This window comes from Danio rerio, chromosome 16 (assembly GCF_049306965.1).
Source record: "Danio rerio strain Tuebingen ecotype United States chromosome 16, GRCz12tu, whole genome shotgun sequence".
Classification (NCBI taxonomy): domain Eukaryota; kingdom Metazoa; phylum Chordata; class Actinopteri; order Cypriniformes; family Danionidae; genus Danio; species Danio rerio.
This window is the reverse complement of record NC_133191.1, coordinates 24027668-24049958: the sequence shown is the minus strand read 5'-3', so window position 1 is coordinate 24049958 and position 22291 is coordinate 24027668. Positions and strand designations below refer to the sequence as shown.

The 22291-nt window shown below is 37.4% G+C and overlaps 1 protein-coding gene across 3 annotated transcripts; it reads left to right on the top strand.

The window, feature by feature from the left end:
- The first annotated feature begins 5435 nt into the window (after positions 1-5435).
- Positions 5436-20632, top strand: tlr19.1 (toll-like receptor 19, tandem duplicate 1). 3 transcript variants are annotated; one of them, NM_001365424.1, is made up of 4 exons: positions 5436-8953; positions 10887-11095; positions 13379-13484; positions 13562-13615. In NM_001365424.1, exons 1-4 carry the CDS (start codon positions 6404-6406, stop codon positions 13571-13573), a joined length of 2877 nt encoding a protein of 958 aa, NP_001352353.1. In that variant the 5' UTR covers positions 5436-6403; the 3' UTR covers positions 13574-13615. The 3 variants fall into 3 exon arrangements, with proteins under 3 accessions (NP_001352353.1, XP_073780930.1, XP_073780929.1); XM_073924828.1 differs by lacking the exon at positions 13562-13615 and adding an exon at positions 19580-20632 and having other exon boundaries at positions 6329-8953; XM_073924829.1 differs by lacking the exons at positions 10887-11095; positions 13379-13484; positions 13562-13615 and adding an exon at positions 9072-10538 and having other exon boundaries at positions 5813-8953.
- Positions 20633-22291: the final 1659 nt, after the last annotated feature.

Genomic DNA, 22291 nt, shown 5'->3' with positions numbered 1-22291 from the left:
AAAAAAAAAAAAAAAGCAACATCCCCATGTTGAGGTACAATATCAATCTGACATCGTTGTCGTCTTGTGCCTGATGGGAGTTTGGGGCCATTTCGGTCATTATACAGTAAACATCCGTCATTTTCTCATCAGTGACATGCATCTAAACAATCTCTGGGTCAATGCATTTATAGATTTTGGACATTTTATTGGACACTTTTATTGCTTCCAAACAGTTTGCTGCAATTATAAATCATCCATGTCTTGAGGTAGTTCATTATGATGTGATTTACCTTCTACTGTATGTGTGATTTCATTGGACACGAATTACAAGACTACTCAGCCCATCCCACTAGACAAGAAAAAATTAAATTAGTTACTGCAGAAGAAAAGTTCTGGAGTAAAAGTACAGGTACAGCACTAAAAATGTACTCAAGGGAAATTAAAAGTAAATGCCTCGCCATGGTGTATTTGCTATTTACATGACAGACTTTGTAAGTGGAAAAACTGAATGCTTCACTAGGGAGAAAACAGTTAAACAGACCATCTGCAGCATGAGGATAAAGAATGAGCCTCCTCCAATCTGCCTTTACTTTCTCTTTCTCTCTTTCGTGGATAAGGAGACAGTGTTGTACACTCCACTGAAGACATCCATCCAAAAGTGATAAAAGTTATATTTTCATGTCAGGATTATCCAGTTGGGCAAAACATGTGTGATGAACTGTGTTTGAACACAGAGCTTATTATTACATTGGCATGTGATGTGACTGCACCTATGGTGACACAAGGCATTAAAAAAACCCACAAATATAACTTTAAATAAATGTTTAAGATAAGCTGGTGGTTCAATGAGAAATAATAATCACTATAAAAGAAGCAGGGCTTAAGATGCTTTACTAAAAAGAAAACATTTTCTTCTTCACAGAAAGAGGAAGTGAGGGAAAGAATAGTTCATGCATGGTCTAAACAAGTCCAGTGTGAAGTTTAAGGCAAATGATAAACTTCTGCAGAGTGAAGGCATAGACACAAATGTTTAAAATGAGGAATTTTAAATTTATTAAGTGTAGTCACTTTTGCAGATGTGTATGCCCTAGAGGTAAATGCAAATAAAAATTAGGTCCTGTAATGCTAGTAGGCTACTGTATATAGGACGGATGCAAAAACAAATCAAACACAATGCAAACTTTTGAAAAGTAATCAATGATTTATCTACATGCTGTATGGATTATTGTTGCATTATCTTTGCTTCTTTCTCTAAAAATATTTTTGTGCATTTATGTAGGATTTCATGAGGGTGTAAATGATGAAGTTAAAGGCGAATTTTACTTTTTAGATAGGTACAATTGATTTCAAGTTTAAGTTTTTTTCTGTATATAAAGTTTATATAGTAGTACCATTTCTCAGCATCTTATGGCTCGTTTCCACTGACTGGTACAGTACGGTTAGGTACGGGTCACCTTTATCAGGCTTGCGTTCCCACTACCAAGGGTACCCTTTTGGTGGGTGTGGTGAATGACAGAAAGTTTAAGTCGACGTCAATCTTGCTCGAGAAAATGTATACAGTAAAGCTGTACAGGTCATTCACATATCATATGAGAAGCACTTCTCACAAAACAGATGCTTTATACACATAAATACTTGTGTATAAATGTTTATTACTAACTTTTCTATGAACAGGATTTGATTATGACTGCAGATCAATGACAGTGCAAAATAGCCTACTGTAACGTCTGTAATTATAAAAAATAAATGAATAAACGCAACATATATGAACACATACAGACCCTTACAGTCTATATATACAGAAAAAAATCTACACAAAACATACATTTAGTAATTATTTGAGTTATTAAACACATGCAACATTGCCCACAGTCAGCACAAACCTCTCATCAGTGTCTGTAATATTCACCAGCACATGTAAGCTCTGTTAGAGAGTAATTTTGTCATTCCCAGTTCATAATAGTCCAAAAGGCAAAGATAAACATGGCAATTTGTTCATGATTCAGGTTGCTAAAACAATTTTGCTCCTGTGTTTTGTCAGGCTTCTCCTTTTTTTCGCGCTTCACTCTGGCTCTTGTCCTTTTCTTTCAGAATGGATCAGATGACGAAGACACTTCTATAATCACGCACATGTTATTATTATCTCTCGGAAGAAAGCAAAACCGCTCGCACTTTTAGATGGGCTCATAATGCAACAACAGCACATGGCAGATTTTTCTTTTTGGCTCTCTGGCTGTTCATCAAGACGACGACAAGGTTTGTGTGAGCTCGGATCATCCATGGCTCCTTATTAAATGCATATTGAATTTCCATGTAATGTCTCGGCTGTGAAAAACATGGCGGTTCCTTTGTTTTCATTCTGTCCAGCTCTACGAGCTCGTGACGTATCTCTTAAACCAATCAGCGTTCAGCTGCAGATGTAGCTCCACCTTTTGGTACCCTTTCTCGTGTTTGATACCCTTTCGGAAGGGTGCCGAAAAAGTGGTACGGTACAGTTCAGTTCGGTACGCCCTTTGACAATGGAAACGGCCATAAAAGCGTACCAAACCGTATCGTACCACTCAGTGGAAATGGGCCAGAAGCATACCAAACCGTACCGTACCATACCGTACCACTCAGTGGAAACGGGCCAAAAGCATACCAAACCGTACCGTAACACACAGTGGAAATGGGCTATATAGAGATCTATAGTTTTGCAGTACTTTTTAAACCACCCCTAGTCTGACATCTTGCTGTTATAAACGTCTGAAGAAAGACTGAGAGAGGTGCGATAAACATTCTTAAACACTCAAGTGTAAAACCGCTGGTGCTTAAAATACTTTCAGAATAGAAATTGTGCTTTCAGTTCCCGTTATGAATGTTCCTTTATACACTACGGTCAAAGCGTGTTTAAATACATGAAATGTATTAACGTCTTGATAAAATAAGTTTTCATTTTTCAAGTGTCCCGCTTCTCTGTTTAGTTGTAAATATAGTAATGGCTTCCTTTAACAAAAGATGGCGCAGTTACACCTAAATAATTGTTTTCTTTTTTTCTCAAATATTCTACATCAGGGGTCACCAATCTCGTTCTTGGAGGTCCAGTGCCCTGCAGTGTTTAGCTACAAATATGCCTCAACACACCTGCCTGGGTGTTTCAAGTATACCTAGTAAGACCTTGATTAGCTTGTTCAGGTGGGTTTAATAAGGGTTGGAGCTAAAATCTGCTGGACACTGGACCTCCAGTAACAAGTGTGGTGATCCCTGCTCTACAGTATAGTTAACATACAGAAACTAGATTGATGATGTAGGCTACATTAAGCCAGCATGTTTACATGGGTAAAAAAAATATCAAAAGTCTTTATATGAGATTCAAAACCAGATGTTATAAAAGAAACATCGGCAGCTGTTTTTAACATGGTATATGCTATTTACACGAAGTTCAAATAGCATCAGTTGCTATTTACACAATATAGCAACAAAAAGTATGGCAGATGCTTTCCACACGGTACTTATAGAAAGTATTTGCTAGTTACACTTTCAGGGCTCTTTTTTAATGATCTATGTGCATAGTCTAAAGCGCATGGCTCAAAAGCATTGGACGTGTCTGAATTCACTTTTACTATTTTAGGATGAAAAAATACGCTCTGTGCCCCGGTGCATGGTCTCACAGGGTTGTGCTTATTCTCTTAATGAGTTATGGGTGTGTTTTGAGCATAACATGCATTAAACCAGTGAGAGTCCCATCTCCCATTCCCTTTAAGAGTCAGTTGCGTCGCACCATGGTGTATTTACAGGGTGGACTTTTTAAGTGGAAAAACTGAACGATTCACAAGCGAGAAAACAGTTAAACAGAACATCTGCAGCGTGAAGATAAAGAATGAGTCTTCTCCAATTAGCCTTTCTCTCTTTTGTGGATAAGGAAACAGTGTTGACCACTCCACTGAAGTAATCCATTAGTCTACATACTACAACCTACTATTTATTTAGCTTGTTAAGCACAAAACTTCGTTTCAAAACTATTTCTAAAATCAGGTCTTATTTCCAGCAAATGAATAAAAAAGAAAAAAACAGTTATATCCAAACACACGTGCTATTACCATATAGTCTAAAACCTGACAGGTTCACAAATCTAAGCTTGTTTTTAATAAAACTAATTAAAAATATGCAGATAATAAATAATACTGCTAATAATAATAACATACAAAAGCAAGTTGTCGTGAATAAAAAAAAAAAAAAAAAAAAAAAACCTGAGATGAAAAAGGCAGAAGGCAGTGTTTTTTATATTTATGTAGTAAATAATTGTTTTTGCCATATTTTATTCCTTTAATTATTTTAATTTGTAAAGATAATTGTGTATTGCTCTACATCCTGCGTGTTTTAAGCAATGTGTACGCGAGGCACACAGCTAACGCGCTCTGCGCTGGACTTTAGACCTGCTTTCAGCTTATTGTCTATTTTGGTTCCTCAAAAAAGCAACGCTCCAACAATGTGCCTTAACACACCTCTTTTCTAGACCGGAACACCCATGAGTCTACAAAGTAACACAAATAAATTTGCTATTTAAACAATGTGCTGGAAAATTAGGATTGCGCTGGTCTGAAAATAGCAATACATCGGGACAAACATGTCTTTCACCAAACATGTCTCTTTCACCATCTTGCACAGGGTGTATGATAGGGCCCTGTACGTCACCAAGCTGAACTGGTTTGGAACATAGCCCGCTTGTGTTGGGCATTTGGATTTGTCTTATTTTAGTATCTTCATAAATAGTATTTTATAGTTTGTAGTATTTTTCTAATTTGGAATTCATACTGTGTAGATATTGTCTTCACTTGTAGAGACGGCCATAACAGACTAATTTGTTGATCTTTTATTTTAATTAAATATAATGAAGATACTGCTTACCAGTGCAGCCTGTCTCTTTCCTGCTCACAGTAATGTAAATGTGTGAATATGAATAAATGAGTACAAATAGATAAATATTGTCATTTTAATGTGATCAGTTAATTTTTTTGTCAAATTTTTATCTTCATCTGAACCCTTAACTATGTCATAACTGCAATATTTATATTCCTCTTTACAATTTATAGCACACGTGACTGTATGGGCTGATTTTCACTATATTTCGTGCACAAAAGAATATTAAACGTTGTTCTCTGTCCATGACAGAATTTGCAGACATTTGTTAAACCTGTCACTTACACCTCACTAAGGTAAGTGGGCTGTATGCATGCGAGCAATACACTTGTGTAGGCACATTTATAAAAAATAAAGTATTTGTTTTAAAACTTTTACAACAAGTAACCAAAACAAATGTATTTCCGACATAAAAAATATCCAAAAGACATGTATTTGTGTATTTATTTGTTTATAATATATAGCGTGGATTAAATTATAATAAACAGAGAAAGTAAATCTTTGTCATGGACCTCGTTGCTAAAAATAAGCTTGAAAAGTTGTCTGAAGCAGGGTGGTGCAGACATCACAGGTAAGCGCCCCGAAGGCACTGTTGTCCGTTTATAGCCTAATGTTTGCTTTTCAGTTCTTGCGTTTGCATTTACAACTCAAAAGTGATAAAAGTTATATTTTCGTGTCAGGATTATCCAGTTGGGCAAAACATGTAAGTGTGATGAACTGTGTTTGAACACAGAGCTTATTATTTGCAATTTTCAAAAAGCTTATGGGAAAATTCTATGAGGATTTTAGCGAGGGAACCAGTTTTTTTGCTAGCAGCTGATTGGCCTACAAGGTGAAGTCATAATTCCTCTGCTTTATAGCCACTCTGTTATTTTAATCCATGCCTCAGAAAATTCAAGTTATTCTTAAAATCCAGAGGTGGTTCAACAAAGTACTAGTGGTGTTTTTATTTTGTGATTCCATATCATTTTTTCCTTAAATTTGTTAGATTCCATTTTTTTTTTCCTTCTGTTTGATCTGTGAAAACAGTTGTAATTGACTACAGTCTGTGTTTCATACAGCCAGAAGGTTGGATTGTTAAATGGAAATAGTTTTGTGGCATGTGTGAGTTCGTTTGTTTTTTTTCTACACAATTAAACATTTGAATAACCATGACTGGCGATACCATACTTTTTGCCAGGGGTTGTCAAAACTAAACCTTGCCATAATGGGAATGCGAAGACATTGGCATGTACAGTAATGTGACTGCACCTATGGTGACACAAGGCATTAAAAAAACACAAATATTAATTTAAATAAATGTTTAATATAAGCTGGTGGTTCAATTAGAAATAATAATCACTATAAAAGAGGCAGGGCTTAAGATGCTTTACTAAAAAAAAAATTTCTTCTTCACAGAAAGAGGAAGTGAGCGAAAGAATAGTTCATGCATGGTCTAAACAAGTCCAGTGTGAAGTTTAAGGCAAATGATAAACTTCTGCAGAGTGAAGGCATAGACAGCTTCATCTAGACTTACTTTAAAATGTTTGCGTTTACAACAAACTCTAATTTCCTGCGCTTCTTTTGGAGATTTGCATTAGGTTTAAGTATCTGCAATGTGGTTTTAACTCGAATAACAAAGCGCTGCATTACTATAGAGGAGCATCTTCTCAAACAAATGCCGTGGACTCCACACTGCCTCCATTATCCAGGAAAGGGTCCATACGCAAACTGCAATATCACAGACCTGAGCACTGATCTGTCACAGGTAGGCTTTGAGGTTAGAACCCTTTGTGTCTTTGGAGATATTACGAGCATTCCTGCTAAAGCCTTTTCACACTTACCTTCTCTGGAGGTACTTCACATAGATGGAATACGTCTGGAGAGAGTTCAGGCTGGTGCCTTTGAAGGACTCCCCAATCTTAAGTATCTGTCAATGCTTTTCAGTGATGAACTCTACAGATTGGTCAGAATAGATAATCGGTCATTTGCTGGTCTGAATAATTTGGAGGAGTTGTCACTGACAGGTCTGATGCTGCTCAATGGATCCAGTGGTATATTTGACCCATTGGTTAGTTTAATCAGATTAGACATTGTCAGAACTTGCGCACAAGACCTTGGTGAAATTTTCTGTTGTATTTCGAATGGAATGACCCGGCTAAGACACCTAAATGTAGAAGACAGTGAGATTTCAACAATTGAGAACAAAGGATGTCCAGGGGGCTCAATGACCTGGCCGCTTACTGCCCTTTCTGGGGTTCAAAATCTGTATTTAATTGGGAACAATATTAAATATATTCAAGCAAACTCCTTAATTATATTCCAGAACCTCTCAAGCCTTTTTCTGGAGTTCGAGGGCAAGTCCCTGGGCAGTATTTGGGAGTCTGGAGTTGGAAAAGTCAATGATTTGACTTTGAAAGGGAAAGTATTAAAAAAATACTCAACAAACTTCAAAGATTTGTGTCATCTTGTATCGAGTCTTTATTCGCAATCACTCAGCCTTGTTTATACATCAATAGACAGACTAACTGCTGAGGACTTGAAGGACTGTGGGACTAAGTTGACAAAGTTATTAATCCAGAATTCCAAAATAGACAACCTAGACTTTAGGTTTTGGACCAGTAAACTGGAAATGCAGGCCCTTCAAATGGCCTACATGAAGTTGACAGATGCTCCCTTTTGTTTTGTTGCGAACAGCACAATGTGGTCTTTAACCTCACTGGACCTCACTGGAAACTCTATCACCAATATTGAAGGAGATCAGTTTGCATGTATGCCTTTTCTTGAGCAGCTCTATCTGAGCCAGAATGCCATTAAAACCCTACAGCTGCATGCATTTCGAGGTTTGCCTCGACTTAAAATCCTGCAACTTGACTCAAACAAGATCTGGCAGCTTTCAGCCAATGATTTCAAAAACCTTCGGGCTTTAGAGGTTCTGCTGATTAACGATAACATCATTGAGACCATAGAGACAGGAACATTTTGGGACCAGCGGGAGCTTTGTGAACTGTCATTTGGTAGACTGGAATATGTTTATGAGTTGCATCTAGAGAACATTTTTTTTGAATTTCCACCAAAGTTACAGCGACTCAGCATCGATGCACATTATGGAACTAATATTTACATTGGAAACGCATCACCACCCAATGGAACATTTGCTTTGGAACTAAATGGAGAGAGACTGGGTTTTGTGGGCTGTGATAGTGATGTTTTAATGGCAGTCCGTGAGTTGAAAGTCAATTGCACCTACTTCCTTTGCAAGGACAGTTTTATGGCTCCCTATTTCCTAAACCTGGAATCTCTCGAGATCTCAGGCGGAGCTGAAAGGGCACCTCTCAATTACGCTACAATCAATAATCTTCACCATCTCAAGCATCTCAAACTCGCAAGGTTGAACTTCCCCAATTACACAGAATCTAGGAGTGCCTTCTGGAACCTGACTCAACTCCAGACCCTCGTGGTGGTAAACTGTCATCTTAGTTTCCTCACCAAGAGCATGTTCAGAGATCTGACCTCTCTGCAGCTGTTGCGTCTCTACAGTGACAGTCCTCTGATCTTGACTGATGGTGTGTTTGGGGTTTTACCAGTGCTAAAAGCGTTCATTCTGGACAGAGTAGATTTCCAGTGCAGTTGTGAGAATGGCTGGCTACTTGATTGGGCAGACAGCACTGAAAAAGTGCAGGTTATCTACTTGCAAAAGCAGCAGTGTGTCTGGCACTATCAGAAACTCAACTTCTTGGCCACAATGGAGAAGCTCTGCCAGACTGATGCGCAGTACATCTGCTATGTAGCCACAGCCAGCAGCATTAGTCTTCTGTTGTCGGCAGCCGTTGGATATCAATTTGCTCGCTGGCCTTCACTTGTCCTCTTCTTACGCCTGAAAGGTTGGATGGAGAGGAGGTTTGGTCGACGGTGGAATAGGAGAAGAAGAAGAATGGAGGATGACTATGGGGAGATCGAGGAGATGCAGTATGATGCATTTGTGTCTTTCTGCAGCCAGGATGAGGCTTGGGTTTTGGGGGAAATGGCTTCTCGGCTGGAGGAACAAGGTAACCCAAGACTGAGACTGTGTCTGCACAACAGAGACTTTGAGGTGAGTTTTCCTAATTAATAATAATGATGATGTTCTTTTTAAATAGAGTGGAGATCAAATTTAGAGAATCAGACTTGATTTCAGAAATAATATAATCTTCATTGTTCACAATTTGAAGGAATTTTGAAGGAAACGCAATAAAACAACAACAACAACAACAAAGATCAAGTAGAAGATCATTCTTAGAGAACAGCAGTGATTGTAGCACAATCAAATATTTCTTCAGTTATTTCTTCACTTATTTACTATAAATTACTATAGTATTATTTTAGGTGGGTTAGATAGGAGTCTGGTCTGACTATTTTAAGTATTTGCTTTACTTGTTGTGTTGCAGGGTACATTGTCCAACATGAAGGAGATTCTTATAAATATTTGCATCACTCTGTCATGAGTCTGTATAAGAGATTAAACTCTTACTGCAGAAAACACCCTCAAGACATGACACTTCCTTCTTGACATTTCTCTGATTTCTTAACATCTTGTGTTTCCTGGGTTTAACAATGAATATACTGTTTTCTATTGGACCCTACAAAAAATTACACCTGCTTTTTTCACGAAAGTCATTTTTGGACCAGTTCTTTCTTCACATGTTCCTCAGCAAAAGCTGTTAAGAAACATGCCAAGTGAACAGTCTTGTTTAATTAAAAAAACAATGCTGAAGTCAGATATTCTGCTTGAAAATGTGTGTTCCGTGCCAGAACGGCTGTATTTGTTTTGGTTCCATAAACCTGCCCAATTCCAGTTTAGCCAATTAAATTTCAGCACCTGGGGTTGCCTTATGTCATTTATCCAGTTGGGAAGACTCTCAAAGTATGTGTCTGGCATCAAAATGCGAACTACGGTGGAAAGTAGCAGCCTCCAAATGAGGTACTCCTAATTAGCAAATAATAAAAAATATTACTAGCCTAAACATTAGGTTTACAGGTTACATTGTAACCCTGTGTCCTAACAACACGCTACGTGACGAGATTTGCAGTGATAAACAATTTGACTGCTTGCACCAGACAAAACATGTCCGAATTTTAATAGAGCCATTCAGAAGCAAAGAACATGCACTTGATATGTAATGTGTTGGTTTTGAGTCACAGTTCCTGTTTTATTTTCAAGATTTGAGGTGAACTCTCTGCTGCTGCTTTCAGTAGTATGGTAATGTAAAATGGCATTCAAACTCAGATTGTTAGCATTTGACACCGAATAAAGCACATGAGGTTTACCTGAGGTGATCATTGTCAGTTTTCTGTTGTTTAGCTGCAAGAAATAGAAGCCGTTTCTAATATATAAATTTGAGGTGTTGTTTAGAATAAAAACTACTTTTAAAAATGGCCTATATTCCTTCTATGGTGTGCTGCTTCTTTTATTGACCTTATTCTAAAATGCGGAAGTGCGCCTGTTTTCGCGATTGTCTTAGAACTTCCGATTCAGTCGCCTATGGGAGAAATGACTAGGAATAATAAACGGCAGAAAATGGCCAAACTACTTGCTCAACAAACAAATGTTTGCATGACTACAAAGACCAAGTAGCATAATATAATAAGAAAATATTAAATTGCAACATCAAGCAGCGTAACGAGCAGTTGTTAACGTCAAAAAATGAATGGAAGTGAATGTGACCGGAAGTCGCGAGACAAAAAGATTCAAATGGCAGCGCCCACTCGACAGCTGAGAATAGTGTGAATATAATATAATTTAAATAGGTCTTTAGGTTCGATCATCAGACTTGCTGTTGGTCCTCAGTCTGGCAACCTGCGTTTGCATTTGTTTTGATACAGGAATGTAATATCTAGTTCAACCACTGGGTGTCAAACTTACATACTGCACCTTTAAATATGTTTGGTGACCTTGAAGTTTTGGCAGTTGTTGGTTTTCTCTCATTTTGATCTCCATTGTATTAAAACAAAAAATCTGCAACCTCACCTATTATTGTTAACAACAGGTGGGTAAAGATATCATGGACAACATCACAGACAGCATCCACAACAGTCAGTGCACTGTTTGTCTGATCAGCCGGCGGTATCTGCGCAGTGACTGGTGTGGTCTGGAGATGCGAGTGGCCACACACCGGCAGCTGGAAGAGCAGAAACACCGTCTCATCCTCATCTTCCTCCAACACATCTCTCCCTTTGAGCTCTCAGCCTTTCATCGGTAAGTGGCGGTGCATTTACATAAAACGGCAACATTTAGTGTAACAAAGGTCACCAAAAGGGGTCGGGTTGGTTAAAGAGGGGGGAGGGGGGACATTAACTTTATTATCATGATGGACTCATTCAGAAGAAGCCAACTTGCTTTTATGTGACAAACTTTTCGTTGAAAAAAAGCTCCTTATGTCCACCTTTCTTTCTCATCCTCACTTGCGTGTCACACACCTCACATACCTTCACACAAATTCACCTGCGCAGTTTTGGCGCTCGCTGAATGTATTTGAACGCAGCTACAGCTTCTCACATGACAGCAGGGGAAGGCGCAAACAAGCAATGTTCATATGTGTTTAGGGGGCGGTGCGACTCGAAGAGAGAACGAGATTAAACCCTTTCTGCATATATCCAGGTTAATATTGACAGCAGGACTTTTTAAAGTGTATTAAATTATTGGTGGGGACATTTCAATAGTTGATGGATATTGGTGTGGACGCGTCCCCTCAGTCCATACTAAATCTACGCCCCTGATTCATAAATACCTATACATATTTGTACCATACAGATGGACTAGTACCTTTAAGTTTACTTTTTGTTACTTTAAGGCAGGGCGACACATTGGCTCAGTGGTTAGCATTGTTGCCTCCCAGCAAGAAGATCGCTAGTTCAATGCCAGTTGGCATTTCTGTGTGAGGTTTGCATGTTCTCCCCATGTCCGTGTAAGTTTCCTCCAGGTGCTCCGGTTTCCCCCACAAGTCCAAAAACATGTGCTGTCGAAGGATTCAATAAGCTGAGCTGGCCATAGTGAATGAGTGTGAATGAGTGCGTGTGGATGTTTTCCAGTACTGGGTTGCAGCTGGAAGGGCATCCGCTGATGTATGCTAGATAAGTTGGCGGTTCATTTCGCTGTGATAACCCCTGATGAATAAATAGACTAAGTCGAAGGAAAATGAAATTCAAATTAACTTTTTTTAAATGAATTTTTTTCTTTTTTCTTCTTTGGGTCTATGTTACAAAATGAAAAGGTAGAAATAGAATCAAACATACTATTTGTCAAATATGCCAAAAGGATAAAATATGTTAATGTAAAAAGATAGAAGTAAAAGAATAAATAAGTTTAAGTAATAAACGAATGATGTACTGTATGTGGTAATTGGGTGGGAGAATATTAAGCTTATGCCTTATCCCACTCCATTTTCGACCATGTTAAAATGTTTTTTTTTTGTTTTTTTTTTTTAAAGTTTATGTGTGATATTTTTGTTCGAAAATAAATAAATAAAATAAAATAAAATGAACTTTAAGGTAGTGTGAGGTACACATTTGGTGTATGTGTATGAGTACTTTTTTTGGCTATTAATAAGTACCTTTAATGACCTGTATGGAACAAAAATGTACCTTTTGAAAAGGCACTGCCCCAGTGACAGATACCTTTATTTCTGAGAGTGTGGAGTAATTTTTTTTTATTGCAACTGCTGATGTTTAAGGTATAGTTCACCCAAAACGGAAAATTCTGTGGTCACTTACTCATGCTTTGCTTGTTACTTTATTCTGTTGAACACAAAAGAAAACATTTTGAAGTTAACTATTGATGGCGATGCAGTGGCGCAGTAGGTAGTGCTGTTGCCTCACAGCAAGAAGGTCGCTGGGTCTTAGGTTTGAACCTCGGCTCAGTTGGCATTTCTGTGTGGAGTTTGCATGTTCGCCCTGCCTTCGTGTGGGTTTCCTCTGGGTGCTCCAGTTTCCCCCACAGTCCAAAGACATGCGGTACAGGTGAATTTTTAGGCTAAATTGTCCGTAGTGTATGACTGTGTGTGTGAATGTAAGTGTGGATGTTTCCCAGAGATGGGTTGTGGCTGGAAGGTCATCCGTTGCGTAAAAACTTGCTGGATAAGTTAGCAGTTCATTACATTGTGGCGACCCTGGATTAATAAAGGGACTAAGCCGACAAGGAAATGAATGAACTATTGACTGCTGTGAAAGTCAATGTTTTCAGCTTTCGTCACAATAAAATGTTGTGTTCAACAGAAGAAAGAAACTCATTAAGATTTGGAACAACTATAGTGTTAATGATGAGAATATTTTAGGGTAAACTAAAACTTTAAGATAAAAACAAATTGATTTATGAGAACATGTTAATTCGATTAACATGTTAAATCGATGTTTCGAGGAGAAAATTAATTATATCTTTTGTAAAGAGGACAATTGCTGTATGCAAGTTTTAATGGACCACTTTAAGACATTCCTTTTCTCATTTTACACAGCGTAATACAGTATATTTATTGTTTTTCTATAGTTTGGCAAAACTGGTGAGATCCCGTACATATCTGGACTGGCCAGAGGAAGAAGGAGACCGAGAGCACTTCTGGGATCGACTAAGGAGGAACATTGCAGAAGATTCTGTAAGTACAAAAACATCTGAACTGAAGCTTCAAGAAAGAGTCGTGTTTATTGAAATAAAATCTCACTTGTGTTACAGGAAGCTTCTTAAACTACTAGCAGGTTCCTGCTCCATGAATGAATACAAGGAACGTTTATATATATATATATATATATATATATATATATATATATATATATATATATATATATATATATATATATATATATATATATATATATATATATTTTTTTTTTTTTTTTTTTTTTAAAGAAAAGTTATTCATTCAATTATCTTCCTTTGGCTTAGTCTCTTATATATCAGGGGTCATCATAGTGGAATGAGCCGGCAATGATTCCGGCAAATGTTTTACACAACAAACGCCCTGCCTGCCACAAACCAGCACTGGAATTTTATTTTATTTTATTTTTTTATGTTTGTTTTATATACTGTAATGCTTATCAGTGTTAACCACTTATATTTATGCATTAAAAATGTCTCTATGAATTTAATCCTAACCAATATTAAACTGAAACTATAATTAAACTGCTCTTGTAATCCTTTCTATTCTTGTTTGCACATAAATTTACTAAATTAAAAGTGTTCACTTTTGCAGATGTGAAAAAAAAAACAATGTACAATTCTAAAAAGTAAATTTGTCTACATGCTGTATGGATTATTGTTGCATTATCTTTGCTTCTTTCTCTAAAAATATTTTTGTGCATATATGTAGGATTTCATGAGGGTGTAAACAATGAAGTTAAAGTCTACTTTTACTTTTTAAATAGATACAATTAAGTACAAGTTTAAGTTTTTATTTATTTATTTATTTATTTATTTATTTATTTATTTATTTATTGCTAGATTGAACATAAAACAATTAAGTTGTTCCACAAAAATCTCAAGAATTTTATTGTTTTAGCTAAATAAGTACTTTGAAGAAGTACTTTTGTGTAAAAAAAAAAATTCTCAGCACTAAGAGAAAAGGGCGATAAACATTCTTAAACACTCAAGTGTAAAACCACTGGTGCTTGAAATACTTTCAGAATAGAAAACCTGTTATCCTGTTATCTTTTATAGGTTCATTTCAACACTACGGTCAAAGCGTGTTTAAATAATTGAAACGTAGTAATGTCTTGATAAAATTTTAGGTTTTAATTTATCCAATAGTTTTAATTTCCCAATAGTCCCGCTTCTCCGGTTCGATATAAATTTGACAATGGCTTCCTTTAAACACAAGAGGGCGCAGTTACACCAAAATAATTGGTTTCTTTTTTTTTTATTCATATAGTCTACAGCAGAGATGCCCAAAGTAGGACCCGGGGGCCAAAGTTGGCCCATGGTAACCTTTGATCTGGCTCTTCTGAAAAGAGGGAGAATGATGGGAAAGTGGTTGGGGTGATAGACAGAGATCATAATTTTGAATTTAACTTAATCTTTTGTTTCCTTGTTTTATTGTTGTGCTACTAAATAAATGAATGAATAAATAAATAAATAAATAAATAAATAAATAAATAAATAAATAAATAAATAAATAAATAAATAAATAAATAAATGATTCAATTAAATTAATCCCACTTCTAAAATGTAAATGCTGCCACTTGACAGATAAATAACAGGACAATGCACAAGACATCTGCCAGCATGTTTTTACTGTAATACTGTAAGTTATTAACATTATAAAATGTTAAAAATGATTGACATTAGTTAATATGATTAGGTTAATATGATTTAAAGCAATGTTATTTTTAAATTTTACCGAATAAATTGGGAAACTACCCATGGCAAAATTAATATATCCAGTTTGGTATAATATTCAGCCTACAGTCCTTAATCAAGTTTGTTTTTTGGCCTTTTATATAGGAAAAAGTTTTGGCACCTCTGCTTTACAGTATAGTTAACATACGTAAACTAGGTTGATGATGTACATTAAACCAGCATGTTTACATGGGTCAAATGATATCAGAAGTCTTTACAACTTTTGACATTTTTATATGAGTCATGAAACCAGTTGTGAAAGAAGAAACATCAACAGCTGTTTTTAATATGCACTTAAAATGACGTAACTGCCATCACGTTGAGCTCTATGGAGCACATCATAGAGACAACTGTTTTAAGCTGTTCAGAATGCTTTAGAAAACATTGTTACAAAATCTACCATAAATAATTTTTGTGGTATTTTGCTTTATTTGTATTGATGATCGATCAATTGATAGATTTCACAACATAAAACAATCTATCAGTCAGTTGTCCTCATCATGTCATCATTGAAGTAAATCAGCATTGTCTTGAGATTTGCTACAGGCTATGATTGCGCAATGCATTTGTTAGCACTGAAACTTCACTTTAGAAGTTACACCTATGAAGTTGAGCAACTCTCTACTACCTTGACAACTGGGAGAAATGATTTACTCAACTACTGCCTAATAAAAGGAAAATAAACAATAGCCTAAATAATAGCTATTCAAATGTACAGTTCATGTTCTATTCTTATTTTTGCTGTTGAGTTTTTGCAATTCCAATATCTTCAGGCAGATAGGATTAGGGGTTGGGTGTGTCCTGTTTCACAGCATGCAATACTTGTGGTTTAAATAGTGTTTTCCATCTGATATATTGGGTTATATTTTACAACTAGATAATTATTTTATGGTTTGACAAAACTTATCTTAGTACCAAAATAATACCCATAATATTACATATTTTTGAAAAAAAAAATTGGGAAAAATTCTAAGCAGTTTGATCAGATTTTTACTGACTTAAATTTTTTATTTTTTTTAATGAGGAGAGTACAGAAGCCATTTCTGCCATTGGTTGACAGAAAAAAGTATACAAATTCACATTCTAACTTTTTAATCTCATCTCACAGTTCAGATTTTTGTATCTTTAGATTGATTGATTGTATTATTTATATATTTTTTATTTATAATTGTATATTTATTTCTTGCACTGCAAAAAAAAATGCTTTTCTTACTTATATTTTTGTCTTGTTTCTAGTCCAAATATCTAAAAATTCTTGTATCAAGAAACATTTTCATGGCAAGCAAAACATAATGTCTTGTTGTCAGAAATAATAGGCCAATATTAATTCAGTTTTTTCTTAAAAAAAGCAAAATAATCTGCTTATGAGTTAAGTAAAATAATCGTGTTTTTCCTTTTGACATAAGATTATTTTACTAACACCATTGGCAGATTATTTTGCTTGTTTTAATGAAAAACTCACTTTAATTTGGCATATTATTTCTTAAAACTAAACAATGTTTTACTTGATTTAAGAATTTTTAGGTATTTGGACTAGAAACAAGACAAAAAAAATCTAATTAAGAAATTATTATACTATAATTATAATTTCTTAACTTAAAAAGAAATAATATAATTTTTTTATTTTTTATTTTATTCATAATTTTTTAATGCAACTTCTTGCCAATACATCTACTGTACCAGTGAGCTCAAATGTGCTGCAAGTTAGGAAAACACATGCAATTATAAAAACACTAACAAACAAATATCTTCATCAGTTTGACAACACATGCATCACAATAAAAATGTGTCGGGGCGGCCAAAAAAGAGTCAGCGGTTTTGTTAGAGACCGTAGATGTGAGTGTTTTTTGTTTTTTAATGTGCTGATTGTACAGTACTTATTGTTTGTATATGTTTAGCACTAATAACCTGAATATTTGCACAATTAATGGTAATTGCACAATTAATGGTGACTGCTAACTCTAAAGAGGTAACTGTTAGGTTCTTATATTTTAAGCGGGGCCTTGACACATTTCTATTTTGGTCTGAACTATTTGCTGCACTTTTCTGTATTTGCATGTGTTGTAAGAGTTTGCAAGCATATTGTGAAACTAATTAAGATGCTTACTCAATTTGTTCTTGTTTTTTTGTATTTGCCTGTGTATAATTCTGAATTTTTGCAATTCATATATTTTTATTGCAACTTCTTGCCAGTACATCTACTTTGGCTGAGAGAGCTCAACTGCACTACAAGTTAAGAAAACACATGCAAATATAAAAACACAAACAAACTGAGAAAATATCAGTTTGACAACATATGTCTCACAATGTTAGGGGGGTCTAAAAAGAGACAGCGGAAGTGTTAGGCCGTACTCACACTAGATACAGTTGCCTCGAACCGGGCCAAAGCACGCTTCACCCCCCTCCCGTCTCCCCAGACGGTCCGCACTCACACCACAATCGGGCCTCGGCATGCTTACGTCATCGCTGCTGTGCTGTTCAGTGAGAAGCGCTGTCACTCAGCAGCACAGTGGAGATTTTTCTAGTTATATCGTTTCAGTCGTTTGATATGCAGTGACATGCAGTCAAATATTTCGCCAAACAGTCCTTAGGGATGCGGTGACACACAGTCAGATATTTTGCCGAACAGATCCGCCACTTTTGGCGCTCATAATCATAAAGTCCTCGTGCTGCAGGAATGAGGAGGTTTGCTGAAGGTGCGCAGCTGTCGTGCAGTGAGGGGTTTGCGTATTTAATAAACTACGGCAGTTTGAATTCATTGAACAGTAAGAATGATTAATAAATCCAAATGAAACAGTCCCACGTCTCGCTTTCAGTTTCAGGCGTTTTGCACTCACACTAGAAACGTACCGCGCCAAAGCCCAAGTGAACCGCGCTCAGACCCACCTCCTCCAACCGGGCCAGGGCCGGCCAAGTGAACTGTGCTTGAGCCCTATTCAGCGCACTCAAACATCTCAAACGATCTGGGAAACGGGCCTAGGCACAGTACGGATGGCACAGTGTGAGGAGGCCCTTAGAGACCTTAGAACTGAGTCTTTCTTTGTTTTTTTTTTATTGTCCTGATTGTACAATTCCTTATAGTTTGTATATTTTTGGCACTAATAACCACAGCACCCGCAAGACCTATATGAGACAGGCCGAGAGAAAAGGAGATGGAAAAAAAAGAGGAAAGACAGTGTAGACTGAAAGAGAGGAGAGAGGGGAAAAAAAATGGGGTTCTGTTCTCCAGACACGCTGCCACTTGTCCCTCCACCAGCTGAGAGATGCGACGACGTGTTCGAAGCCCTGTGGAGGAATCCATCCACCAGTCTGTGTCCGGCGGCGGTTCTTCTGGCTGGCTGGCGGCATCTCTGGTCTCCTGCTCCACTCCTGCTTTGGTAGACGGATACAGGCTAAGGCATCATGGCGGATCGGGGCGTCTCGCCCAGGTTCTGTGGGGATGGCTCCCTTCAGCGCTTTCCCTTCCGGTGGTGAGCCCCACGTCCCTTGCTATTCCTCATGCTGGGAGACAGCAGCAGGCAGATCCTTTACTTGCCAGCCTCAGGCCGCCCTGGCAATTTGGGCAGATGAACGGGTTTCTCCTCCACTCGGGTTAACTCCCGAATACTCGCCCCCCCTCTCAGCGGCGAGGGCAACTGGACAACTTGTCCCTCCTTCTCCCGGGTTTCGACACCACTGTAATGAAGTTTACGGGCCCTTTGGCCACCGGGAAGAAGGAGGTGGAGAACCGATAAAGTTTTTAAATATTTATTAATAACAGGGATGGTAGCTCCTCACGGAGACTGCCATCTAAACCATAACAAATGGACGGTAAACTGTAAACAAACGTAAAACAATACGTCCGGCCCGATCCTCTCTAGGCTTCCTCTGCCATCGTTCCTCCTCTTATAGTCTAGAGCTCCTTCCGTGGGATTCGAGGCCGGTGTGCACCACAGGTGTATTTACTTACGTGGCGGCCTCATTCCGTTCTCATGGCTCTCGGCCCTGCCCCCTCGCCACAACAACAAATATTTTTTACAACCCTATTTGCTGAAATAATAAAAGAAAAACTCCATGATGATGTTATCAAGACTCATAAAAAGGCAAAAAAATTTGAGTGAGACTGATGACTGTAAACAGGAGAGAATAACGTCAAATTGACTGTCCTGTCAATGTCACGGTCACACAAGGAAGACAAAGATGGATAAATCTTTAAGGGTATTTGTGCAATGCATCAAATGCTGTGAGATGAAGCAGGTAAGTGGTGTAGCAGAGGGAGAGCGATCTCATACACAGTTCAAACGGTAAGTATCAGATCTTCAGTAATACACCAACATAACTTTAGTCACTTCCCTTAAGCAGGTGTGTTTGCATCCACAGGAGAAGAAAGGACATCCACAAAAGAGTACAAGAGGGAGAGGGAGAGCCGATGAGGAGAATCATCAGACTTCGATTCCAGCCGGTGAGTGAGTGAGAGAGGTGAGTCTTTATAGTGCATGGAAGATTGCAGGTGCAGGTGCAGGTGATCAGTATTCAGGTGATAGTTCACTTGTGTGGTTTGTAGTGGATGGTGAGGGAGAGAGGTGATTGGAGCTGCAGGAACGAACAGAAAGTGTGACAGTCAATAGACACTACATTAAGCTGCGGTCACACTAGACTTTACTCCCCATAGACTTCCATTCATACGTACGCGAATACGTCAGACTGGAAACGCAAGGTCGTGCGTTAATTTTCGCAAAATGCTGCATTGGAAAGTTCAAGCTTGGGGAACTCCGACCTGCCAAATCGCATCACTTGACTACGAGATGAATCAAGGATCAAAACATGACCTCTCTGTGCAAGAAATTAAAACATGGAGCAATCGCTCGCTTTTTTTAAATGTCTAATCATCTTGTTTAATCCTGCCCCTTTTCACAGCGCCATAAGACAGAATTTCGCAAGCTCAAACTCTTGTGTGACCGCAGCTTTAGAAACACCTCCCATAAGCAGTAATTCATTTTTTGTAATTTGCTGCATATAAACATTAAAACGTTAATTTAAAATGCTTTGAAAAATTTAAATATTAAAAACGTAGAAAATTTAAAACAAGGATTTAAGATCATGAAGACTGTTAAATTCAATTCAATTCAATTAAATTCATCTTTATTTTTTATAGCACTTTTCCAGCGTAGATTGTGTCAAAGCAGCTTAACATAGAAGATTATAGTGAATTGAAACTGTGTCAGTCCTGTTTTCAGAGTTTAGGTTCAGTTTAGTTCAGTTCATTGTGGTTTAATTTTCACTGCTGAATGTCCAAACACTAAACACTTTTGTCAAAAGGGTCCAAAGTGAAACTGGATAAGATGCTTTCTCAATTTGTTAGTGTTTTTGTATTTGCCTGTGTTTTCTTAAAGGGCAATGACACCCCCCACTTTCGGTTCAAGTCTACCTCAGAATTTAAAAAAAAATGCATCATAATGGGCGTGGAGCCCGCAATCAGAGGCAGGGGTGGGCGTGGCCAGCAGAGCAGGGGAGAAGGAGGGGAGCGGAGAACTGCTCACAAAATGAGACACAAACCGTGAGGAGACGCATGATTTTATAGTTTACAAATTTAAAATACAAAGAAATAAACAGTAATTTAAGGCCTTGCTACATTTGTTATTTGTCATTTCATACACACAACCACAATTTGTACAATTGTAAAGATAACGGTGTTTATATAAACACTAATTGAGGAATTATCCCTCAATCCCCGGGTCTGAATGCAGAGGTCTCTTGCCCTGTCTATGTTAATTATTAGCCCTGTTGGTAATCTAGAGGATTTAAGCAAACACAGCAGCACAGCAATGTGTGTAAATGTGAATGAACTCCTGACAAAAGACAACGTCCACCATTCTCCAATTCTCATACTGCTCTCCCGACAAAAATGCTTGCTGCACACAAACAGCCCTGACAGCATCGCAGGGAAAAACATGCAACATGCCCTGTGGATCATCGAAACAAACACATACAACCCTTCATGAATGGCTATATACTGTGTGTCGTGGGTCCATGGACGCGGTTTCACCCAGTCATCAAGGTTGGATCTCACAGCTTGGCACTGGCATGTCTGCCTTGCCTTCGGAAAGCTTGCACAGTTATGAGTAATTAAGAAGCAGACTCTTCTCATAGAATAAGAACACTCAGTTATGAATAATAATAAGAAACCGACGCGTCAACTTCGCACTTGCAGTTTTGCGCCATGCCGCTGATTTTGATCCTGCCCCAAAAATAATTTTAAACCCAGAAGCTGAAATTAGCTGACAAAAGCTCAAAATCATCCAGTTTTCCCCATAATTAAAGCTAGCAGGTGCTAACATTGTCTTAACTGATGTTCAACACACACAAATCTGTTAAAATCTTAAAAAAAGTACTCAAGGGTTTCGTGAACCTTTAAATTAGAGTTTATTTGGGGTCTTTCTTTCTGTGTATATCACACTTTTTTTACTAGTTTGCATATCGCAATATTAGACCGATTTTATTTATTTATTTATTTTTTTGTTTATGTTTCAATATTTTGAGTTTAAACAATCAGAATCCTGATTAAGTGACTATTTATAATGGTGTAAATAAGGTTCCAGAGTTTAAAATGATGTGCAAAATATTACAATTTTATCATTTAATCTGATCTCTTCACCATTTGTTTAGTTTTTTTTATTTTTATTTAGACTTCATGAACTTATGAACTAGTTACATGATTAAAACTTTAATGACACTAACAGCCAGAAACACTGCTGCCCTGTAGTGCCATAATTTTGACACCAAACACTGCTTCATAAAGTCATACAAAACCTACATTAATGTTGCATAGTACCAACCAAAACACAGAGGTGGCAGGCCAAGCGAACAGGGTGGAGGAGAATCACTGGACTGTGAGGGTTTTGTCTAGGTAATTGGAAAGCACATGTTCTTGATAATTGTGTTCTGGTATGCCGTGCGCACTGCAGCTTTCTCTCCCTCACACACACACAAAACTGCCTGCATGCATTCTTTCTCTTCCCCTCCCTGACATATGCACATATCTGCAGAAAGAAAGATACAGAGTAAAAAAATGACTTCTATCATGTTACAAAG